We start from the raw sequence: 10,451 nt of genomic DNA, 5'->3' as shown, positions 1-10,451 counted from the left end.
TCCAGAGTCTCCATGTTCCATGTCCACCAGCAGGGACAGATAGACCATGTCCACCAGCAGGGACAGATAGACCATGTCCACCACCAGGGACAGATAGACCATGTCCACCAGCAGGGACAGGTAGACTGTGTCCATCAGGCATTGAGGAGCATTTTATATCCAACCATCACTTCATGTTCTGTATCTGCAGGTGGAGGAAACACCTGATCATTCCATTCTAGATTGCGCCGTCTGTTGGCAGCAAATTATAGTAGCTCTTACTTGCTATCTTGATTTTTTTTTTTTTTAAAGAACTCTTCTCACATAAATATTACCTCAAATTAGGTTTTTCCTTCTAAGAATTTCATGCCGGTTCGGAGGGTGTGCTGCAAGGAAGATTTTTTTGCATATTTTTGCTCTTTCAAGGCTTGTTATGATGAGTCTCCATGGCAACGAAAGACTTGTTTACAATCGGGATCAACTGATTAACCTCTCCCAAATCAGGATTATCAGTGAAACAACACATCAAATCCTGATGGAGTTGAAAAGAAAGAGAAGAGGATGCAGAGCGGGAGTGAGACAGAGGAGAAAGCGATGGAGATTTAAACCATTTCTCCCGACCGTCTTCATGGGTAATGTGAGATCGCTAGCTAACAAAACAGATGAGCTTGAGATGCTAACAAGGTCCCAGAAAGAATACAGAGAGTGCAGTATTATGTGCTTCACTGAGACATGGCTGCATGAACACATCCCTGACTGTAATGTGTCTGTACCGGGCTTTAAAACGGTCCGTGCAGACCGCAGTAGACAACACAGCGGAAAGCTAAAGGGTGGTGGAATTGCAGTGCTGGTTAACCAGCGTTGGTGTCATCCTGGACATGTTACTGTCAAGGAGAAGATATGCACAAGGGACATGGAACTGTTAGCTGTGAGCTTCCGTCCATATTATTTACCCAGAGAGTTTACCTGTGTTATTCTGGTAGCGGTTTATATAATACCTGGTACCGCACCAGACACAGCCTGTGATGTCATCAGCTCCGTCGTTGCTCGGCTACAAACACAGCATCCAAACTCATTCATGGCGATCTCCGGAGACTTCAACAACATCTCCCTCTCTGCAACTCTACCAACATTCCAGCAGTTTGTCAGCTGCTCCACCAGAGAAAATAAGATGTTGGACTTATTTTATGCAAATATGAATAATGGATCCAGTTGTTCTGCCCTGCCTCCTTTAGGAAGATCTGACCATAATCTGGTTCTTCTCACCTCCACCTACAAGCCCATCGTTCAGTAGCAACCAGTCATCACAAAGACTATCAAAATCTGGTCTGCTGAAGCTGCAGATGCTCTTAGAGGAGGCTTTGAGGCTACAGACTGGAACGTCCTCTGTGAACCTCATGGAGACGACATCAACGCCATGACTGAGTGTGTGACAGATTACATAAACTTCTGTGTGGACAGCATCGTCCCAACAAGAACAGTGAGGTGCTTCCCCAATAACAAACCCTGGATCACCAGTGACCTGAAAAAGCTGCTGAACATCAAAAAGAAAGCCTTCAGGGATGGAGACAGGGAGTTATTGAGGGCAACACAAAAACAACTTAAAACACAAACTAAGAAGTGCAAGGAGGACTACAGGAAGAAGTTAGAAAGTCAGCTCCAGCAGAATAACCTGAGGGATGTGTGGTCTGGAATGAAGAAGATCACCGGCTTCAAGTTAAAGGGGGACCAGCCTGATGGAGGTCTGGACAGAGCTAATGAGCTGAACATATTCTTCAACAGTCCCAGTGCTGTGGAAAACCCCCTGCCTTGTTCCAGTGCCTAAAAAAACACAACCAGCTGAACCAAGTGACTACAGACCAGTTGCCCTGACATCTCACATCATGAAAGTCCTGGAGAGACTCTTACTGGCTCACCTCAACAAGCAAGTAAACACCTTTCAGGACCCATTCCAGTTTGCATATCGTAATGGACTTGGGGTTGAAGATGCCATCATATACCTGCTCCAGAGAGCACACTCTCATCTGGACCATTCAGGCAGCACTCTGAGGGTCATGTTCTTTCATTTCTCAGTGCTTTTAATACCATTCAGCCTGCTTTGTTATGTGAGAAGCTCCATAAATTCCAGGTGGATACCTCCACAACCACCTGGATCTATGACTACCTCACAAACAGACCCCAGTTTGTGAGACTGAAAGGTTGTGTGTCTGAGATGGAGGTCAGCAGCACTGGTGCACCACAAGGAACTGTACTCTGGCCATTTCTCTTCACTCTGTACACCTCAGACTTCCAGTACAACTCTGAGTCCTGTCATCTGCAGAAATACTCTGATGACTCTGCAGTTGTGGGGTGTATCAGGGATGGACAAGAAGCAGAGTACAGAGAACTGGTCAGTCAGTTTGTTAAATGGTGCGGTGACAATCATCTCATATTAAATAGCAGCAAAACAAAAGAGATGATTGTTGACTTCAGGAGGAAGAAGAATAAACAAAGCACTGTTTCCATCCTGGGAGAGGAGGTGGAGGTGGTGGAGGAATACAAGTATCTTGGAGTTCAGCTGGACAACAAATGGACCCCCCCATTCGGCTGTCTGGAGCTGCCGCCTGAGGTCAGCTATGGACTCAAGGCCGAGGGCAAATTTTTTTCCTCGCCTGGAAACCCAAACAACAATCATATCTGGATTCGGCTTCCCAGCAGCCTTGGGCTGGTGCAACCCCCCCTGAGAACGGAAGAAGCGATGTTCATAGACGCTCTGTCCCCCCACCTCAACCACCCCCAGTCCGCTCCCTCATGACTCACCGCCTTCCTGGACTTTGTGTGTCTTGCTTTAGTTTGTGCTTCAGTGTATGAGGTTTTTTTTTCTCTGTATGTCCGGAGTTACATGACCTTTTTTTTTTTTTTTTCCTCGACCTAGTGTATCTCTGTTCTTATCTTGTAAGGCAGCGCTGGTATAATAGCTGCACAGCCTAAGCTGACCTTGGACGAGCTGGCGTGAACTCTGAATTTCCCCTCGGGGATGAATAAAGTATCTTTGATTTGATTTGATTTGTGTGATCTGGATTTTATAACATGCAGAACTGCTTCGTTTCAGAACATACTTTAAAGGATGACGTTCTTATTAATAGCATTTCTGATGCAGATTTTTTGTGGTGGAGAATCAATATTAAATAAGCATTTTCTAATTTTTGCAGATAATGTTAATTTGCAAAATGTATGTGAAAGTTTATATTTGCACAAATATTTAAAATTTCAAACCATTTCCTGGTTTTATTTTCTGCGGTGCGGTGTCGCTGTGTCTCCAGATGATGTGCGTACAGCAGGTCAGAGTTGGCGTGGGGGCGGGACGTTTTACCGCCATGTCGTGGTTTTATAAATCCCATAAAGTGACTATAGCTGGTGTACGCCGGGTTTTGTGCGTGCGACAGCTTCAGAAATGAGTCCCCTGATGATGTATTCTGAAGCTCCCTTTGTTTGTCTTCTTCTTGTGGTGCAGTTGACAGAGCTCCACCAGCAGGGGGCGGACATGCTGCGACAGGACGCAGATGGCTGCACGCTGCTGCATCATGCAGTAGAAGTTGGCAGCAAAGACATCGTCAAATACCTCATCGATAACGGTGAGTCTGAAGGAAATTCTGGTCAGTTCTGACTCAAACCCCTAAAATCAGATCCACATGCTTTCTGGACATGGCTACAGGCTGGACATGTCTACAGGCTGGACATGGCTACAGGCTGGACATGGCTACAGCCTGGACATGGCTACAGGCTGGACATGGCTACAGGCTGGACATGGCTACAGCCTGGACATGGCTACAGCCTGGACATGGCTACAGCCTGGACATGGCTACAGCCTGGACATGGCTACAGGCTGGATATGTCTACAGTCTCTTGTTATTTTCTTATGTTCTTGCATTTTAATGATAGATTGCGTGTCTCTTCCTGCTGTGTTTCAGTCCCCACAGCTCACCTGGACGTTGCAGACAAAGAGAGGTAAGTTCTCAAGCTTTTTATTCTTTCACTGTGACGTCTTGTGACGATTGGATGAACCTTGTCTTGTCTCTGTGCCAGAGGTGAGACGGCGCTCCACAAGTCAGCATCACTGTGTCAGAGAAGCATCTGTCACTTCCTGGTGGAGGCTGGAGCCTCCCTGATGAAGACGGACCTGCAGGTAGAGGACACACCTGTACTACACACACCTCTTGCACACACTTGTAATACATACCTGTAACATGCAGCTGTTACACACAGCTGTAATACATAAGAATCAGTGTATTTTTTTTTTTATTTGATTCATTTAAACAATCCATCCTGATTTTTAAAAAAAAAAAAAAAAAAAAAAAAAATTCATTCAGTCATTTTTAGGATTTGAACACTTCATTACAAGAAAAACAGAAATATGGATACATTATCCATTATTAACCAAATGAATTTGATTCCATCTGCACTTTTGTTTATTGTCACCAGATGGAGCCAAATGTGAAAACATTAAAGAAGGTTTTCTCTTAGTTACTGTTTTAAAATAAATAATTTCTTCTTTCTTTGTTATTTTTTATTGATCTATTTATGTATTCTAATTGATCTACTTTGTATTTTAATTAGTTATTTTATTTATTTCTGATTAGAGAAAAATATTAACTTATTGGAAAGTTTATCCTATTTATATATAGAATTATTTCATTTAAAGATTATCTACCTAGTTGTTTTTTTTTTGTTTTTTTTATTTAAAGGATTTTTAAGCTATTTATTTATTTAGATTAAACAAAGGCTATTCCCTTAATAACCTTGTAAATAAAAATCATTATCAACTTTCTGGCTTATTTATTTATTTATTTCTATTTTAAGGCGAATGTCTACATAAACTCTACATTACTATTAAAAGTAAAATGTACAATCTGGATTATTATTATTTATTGAACAAAAAGTTTTTTTTTTTTTAAATTGTTTTATTTCTTAATGAAACGTTCATCAATCTAAGGGCCATTTTTTATATTCTAATTAAAGAAAGACCCATTTATTTATAAGTAACTATGTTTACATGTGACGCTTCTGCGTCAAAATAAAGGAACATTTACAGAAATAACGAAATGAAAAGATGTTTTATTCAGCTGTGTTGACAGATGAAAGCAGCTGACTGAGACATTGTGGTTTATCATGTTTGGCCCTGATGGAGAAGCGGTTGGTGGTTCAGCCACCGGCTTGATCCCTGCCAGCAGCCTTAAGGGATCCTCAACTATATGACCCACTTGTGTGAAGTGATTAATGTTTTGTGTCAGTGAGAAGCGAATCGCCGCAGGATTCCCCGGCCTCGCTCTGACACACACAAAGAACACGGCTCTCCGTCGCCATGGAGAAACCAGCACTAACAGGAAGCAGCCCATAATCTCAGCCTTTTCTTCTCCTCGCCACAAAGAACAGAGTTCACGTTATTTAGTGTCCAGAGATTCACAGCAGGGACTCGGTCCAGCTGAGACGCTTCCCTGTCCTTTCTCACATCATCAGTCTATACCTCTGTTCATCCAACCATACATTGTTCATCTAATCAACAATCTATCCTTTGTCCATCCATCCATCCATCGTACATTGATCCATCTGTTAATTTTCACGCATCAGTCCTGCTATCCATCCATTTACATGTCCATCATATATTAAGCAAGTTAATTTGTACAGCACTTTTCATGTACAAGACAAATCAAAGTGCTTTACATGAAGCATTAAAAGCATTAAAGATGGTGGAAAAAGCATAAAAGACCACACAAATAAAAAAAAATCACAATAAAGTCAAACGTTACATCCATCCATCCATCTTCTACCGCTTATCAGGGGCAGCAGCCTAAGCAGGGAAGCCCAGACTTCCCTCTCCCCAGCCACATTTGCCAACTCTGCGGGGGGGATCCCGAGGCGTTCCCAGGCCAGCCGAGAGATACAATCCCTCCAGCGTGTCCTGGGTCTTCCCCGGGGTCTCCTCCCAGAGGGACGTGCCTGGAACACCTCACCAGGGAGGTCCAGGAGGCATCCTGACCAGATGCCCGAGCCACCTCAACTGGTTCCTCTCGATGCGGAGGAGCAGCGGCTCTACTCTGATCTCCTCCCAGATGACCGAGCTCCTCACCCTATCTCTAAGGGAGAGCCCGGCCACCCTGCGGAGGAAACTCATTTCAGCCGCCTGTATACGAGATCTCCTTCTTTCGGTCACGACCCACAGCTCATGACCATAGGTGAGGGTAGGAACGTAGATCGACTGGTAAATCGAGAGCTTCGCCTTCTGGCTCAGCTCCTTCTTCACCACGACAGACCGGCGCAGAGTCCGCATTACTGCAGACGCCGCACCGATCCGTCTGTCCATCTCACGCTCCATCCTTCCCTCACTCGTGAACAAGACCCCGAGATATTTAAACTCCTCCACTTGAGGCAGGACCTGACTCCCGACCCGGAGAGGGCAATCCACCCTATTCCGGCTGAGGACCATGGTCTCAGATTTGGAGGTGCTGATTCTCATCCCAGCCGCTTCACACTCGGCCGCGAATCGCTCAAGCGAGAGCTGGAGATCACGACCAGATGAAGCCAACAGGACCACGTCATCCGCAAAAAGCAGGGACCCAATCCTGAGGCCACCAAGCCGGATCCCCTCAACCCCTCGGCTGCGCCTAGAAATTCTGTCCATATAAGTTATGAACAGAATCGGTGATAAAGGGCAGCCTTGGCGGAATCCAATATTCACTGGAAACGAATCCGACTTACTGCCGGCAATGCGGACCAAGCTCTGACACCTGTCGTACAGGGACCGGACAGCCCTTACAAGGGGGTCCGGTACCCCATACTCCCGGAGTACCCCCCACAGGAGCCCCCGGGGGACACGGTCGAATGCCCTCTCCAGGTCCACAAAACACATGTAGACTGGTTGGGCAAACTCCCATGCCCCCTCCAGGACCCCAAAGAGGGTATAGAGCTGGTCCACTGTTCCGCGACCAGGACGAAAACCACACTGCTCCTCCTCAATCCGGGATTCGACTATCCGGCGGACCCTCCTCTCCAGGACCCCTGAATAGACCTTACCAGGGAGGCTGAGGAGTGTGATTCCCCCCTGTAGTTGGAGCAGAAGGGGTACCACCACCCCAGTCTGCCAATCCAGAAGCTCTGTCCCCGATGTCCACGCGATGCTGCAGAGACGTGTCAGCCAGGACAGCCGTCCGGACGTCTTTCTCCATGGCCTCGCCGAACTCCTCCCATGCCCGAGTTTTTGCCTCGGCAACAGCCGAAGCAGGCATGCCGCTTAGCCCGCCGGTACCCATCAGCTGCCTCCAGAGTCCCACAGGCCAAGAAGGCCCGATAGGACTCCTTCTTCAGCTTGACGGCATCCCTCACTGCTGGTGTCCACCAACGAGTCCTGGGATTACCGCCACGACAGGCACCAACGACCTTACAGCCACAGCTCCGGCTGGCCGCCTCAGCAATAGAGGCACGGAACACAGCCCATTCGGACTCAATGTCCCCCGTCTCACTCGGGACATGGTTGAAGCTCTGCTGAAGGTGGGAGTTGAAGCTCGCTCTGACAGGGGACTCAGCCAGACGTTCCCAGCAGACCCTCACAACACGTTTGGGTCTGCCAGATCTGACCGGCTTCCTCCCCCACCATCTGAGCCAACTCACCACCAGGTGGTGATCAGTTGAAGCTCCGCCCCCATCTTCACCCTCGGTCATCATGTTTATATATGTGAACAATATAATGTCATGTTATGTTATGTAAACAAAATGTAATAATAAAAACACCATAACACAATAGAATTTACATATTTACATTAGATTAGAACTATTGTCTGATAAAGAGTGTTTGTAAAAGTAAAGTAAAAAGCAGGAGAGCAGAATATGTAGCTGTTATGATGAGCAGGGGTCCTGGTGGTCTGAAGGGCAGGAATGTAGTCTTCCTCTGGAAGGAGCTGCTCCTTCTTCATCTGAAGAGCTGCTGGGTTTCCATCACAATCACATGACAGACTAATAAAGACAAACAAGAAGTTTTTATCCCACATTAGTCCTGCGACTGTAATAAGTGTATGTTCTAACAGACACGCATCGCTGCACGCATGCACACACAGAGTATGGAAGCGGTCCACACACACGCAGATAAATCAGCAGCAGCTTATTTTCTTTCTATCATTTTCTATTTATGAAGAAATGTTTACAACTGGAGGGAAATAGAGGTGTTGAACCGCTGCGTCTCTTTCATCGCTGCTCTTTTTGCTTCACGCAAACTCGGACTGAACGACACCCGCATGAACGGTTCCCCCGGTCCGGGGTCTGACGTTTTAGAGCCGAGACCCCAAGTTTTCTAACAAACCAGGTCCCACGTCTTTAGCAGACCCAACAGAACCACTGGAGATACGGCAACAGTAAGAAACAACGGGAAGAAAACAGCGCGGACGAGCCCACCCCTCCTCCCCCCCTCCCCCACATCCCTCCTCCCCCACCCCTCCTCCCCCACATCCCGACGCACAAAGTAAACAAGCCCCCCCCCACCCCCCCTCCCCCACATCCCTCCTCCCCCACATCCCGACGCACAAAGTAAACAAGCCCCCCCCACCCCCCCTCCCCCACATCCCTCCTCCCCCACCCCCCCTCCCCCACATCCCTCCTCCCCCACCCCTCCTCCCCCACATCCCGACACACAAAGTAAACAAGCCCCCCCAGTTCTGAAACCAGTTGTAAACGATCTGATCTAGATTAAACATCTGGTTGTTAAATCTGGATCACAGCTTTGACACTATTGAACAGAATAAAGCAGATGACATTATTATAATACTTGGCATCCAGATTGAGTCAGCTGACAGCTATCAGGGTTGATGACTTCTGACCTCATTAATCAGTAAATTAAGTATTTGTATTGATCACTGTTGTTCCTTAAGTACAGAGAGGTCAAAGGTCAGCATGTTGTCTGATTTCATCTCATACTGATGTCACAAAATGATGACATCACAACTTAAAGAAACAACCTGACTTGATTTGAATAAGAAATGGTACCAGAGATGCAATACTCGGGTCTAAATGTTGAGTTGTTTATTAGTGAGTTCATGTTTGTGTATCATAACTAATATAAACAAAATGAATAAATAAATGACATAAGAAATAAGTAAAGGTTGCTTGTAAGGCGAACTGGTTCCTGATGATGCTGCAGTCTAACCAGTCCAACAAGCGGAACCACATTCTGCTGTTTGTGTTTCAGGGGGAAACTCCCAAACAGCGTGCTGCCAAGGCCGATGACCAAGAACTGGCTGATTACCTGGAGAGCTGCCAACATTACCAGATGATCCAGAGAGAGGACCAGGAGACAGCGGTGTGACTCGCATCTTCTATCCTGTCTGATCTGGACACACCCTGTTCGTCTGGCCAGTCTGAGGACGAGTAGACGGTCTGAATGTAACCTGCTCAGATCTGTATGGAGGCAGGAGGCTGAAGATAAAACTCACTGTTTCTGTCTTGTTTTTTATTTCATTATTAATATGTTATGTTTTCTTCTTTAACTGATCAGAAATGAAGCATTGTCATGGACACTGTCAGTCTGCAGTTGCCAGGATGAAAAGCATGTGGACCATCAAAGAAAAAAAATCAAACTAGCAGAATTTGGGGTCAGTGTGAGATGACGAAGCGATGGAGAGAGAGAGAGAGAGAGAGAGAAAGAGTTGACGGCAAACAGCCGAAAAACTCAAGTCTGCACCAGTCATATGTCTGTAGGACTTATGCCTCTACAGCATCTGGAAGTTGGCTTCATGCGTTCATTCACTGCATTTGTATTTCTGCAGCGTTTGTGTGAATGTGTGAAATGTTTGTGCTTGATGAGAGTAAGATCAAAACAGCATTCATGCTTGTATATCTGCAGCACCTGTACATCATCAGCATTCATCATCAGTTTGATTCATACGTACATCAACAGTTGGCCTTAAGTTTGCCTCATGCTTTTATATCTGCAACATTCGTACGCTTGCATTTGTAAGTCTGCTGCAGTCATACAGCTACAGAATTCATACTTGGCATTCATGCATCAGCAGCATTTGTATATTGGCAGCATTCGTTAGTTTGCTATGTTTGTAAGTTGGCATTGTTAGTATGTCAGCATTGTTCATATCAGAAACATCATCTGTGGATCTTTCCATTTGGACGTTAGGATATTTAGCATCACGAGTTTGTAGACATTAAAGATCAAACGGTTTTAAGATTTTCCGCTCATTTGTTTAGGCAGGAATCCTTCAGTGTGTGTGTGTGTGTGTGTGTGTGTGTGTACATGTGTGGGTGGACTGTAAATAGCTGCAACGTTCGGTAAACTCAGCAGTGTTGGAACTTTAAACAGAAGCTGATTCTGCCAAAGCCCTCCCACCTGGTGATCTACCTGCTGCAGGCAGGAGGTTGTTATTCTCACTGTATAATCTTCATCTTTCACTGGTTGGTTTTATCATTTCTGTGACCTGCAATAAAGCACTTCAGCATCA

The 10,451-nt window shown here is 45.8% G+C and overlaps 1 protein-coding gene across 1 annotated transcript in view; it reads left to right on the top strand.

Moving 5' to 3' along the window:
- The window catches only part of LOC306766721 (diacylglycerol kinase zeta-like), a 47,590-nt gene extending 37,139 nt beyond the window's left edge, over window positions 1-10,451 (top strand). Inside the window, exons 30-33 of the mRNA XM_079254542.1 lie at window positions 3,473-3,593; window positions 3,930-3,966; window positions 4,045-4,144; window positions 9,191-10,451. Coding sequence (XP_079110668.1) covers window positions 3,473-3,593; window positions 3,930-3,966; window positions 4,045-4,144; window positions 9,191-9,307 — 375 coding nt within the window. The 3' untranslated portion in view covers window positions 9,308-10,451. The remainder of the gene's footprint in view (window positions 1-3,472; window positions 3,594-3,929; window positions 3,967-4,044; window positions 4,145-9,190) is intronic.

The sequence above is a fragment of the Telmatherina bonti genome (genome assembly GCF_933228915.1).
Source record: "Telmatherina bonti genome assembly, chromosome: 2".
NCBI classification, from domain to species: domain Eukaryota; kingdom Metazoa; phylum Chordata; class Actinopteri; order Atheriniformes; family Telmatherinidae; genus Telmatherina; species Telmatherina bonti.
The sequence above is the reverse complement of the archived record's forward strand: the minus strand, read 5'-3'. Positions and strand labels throughout refer to the sequence as shown.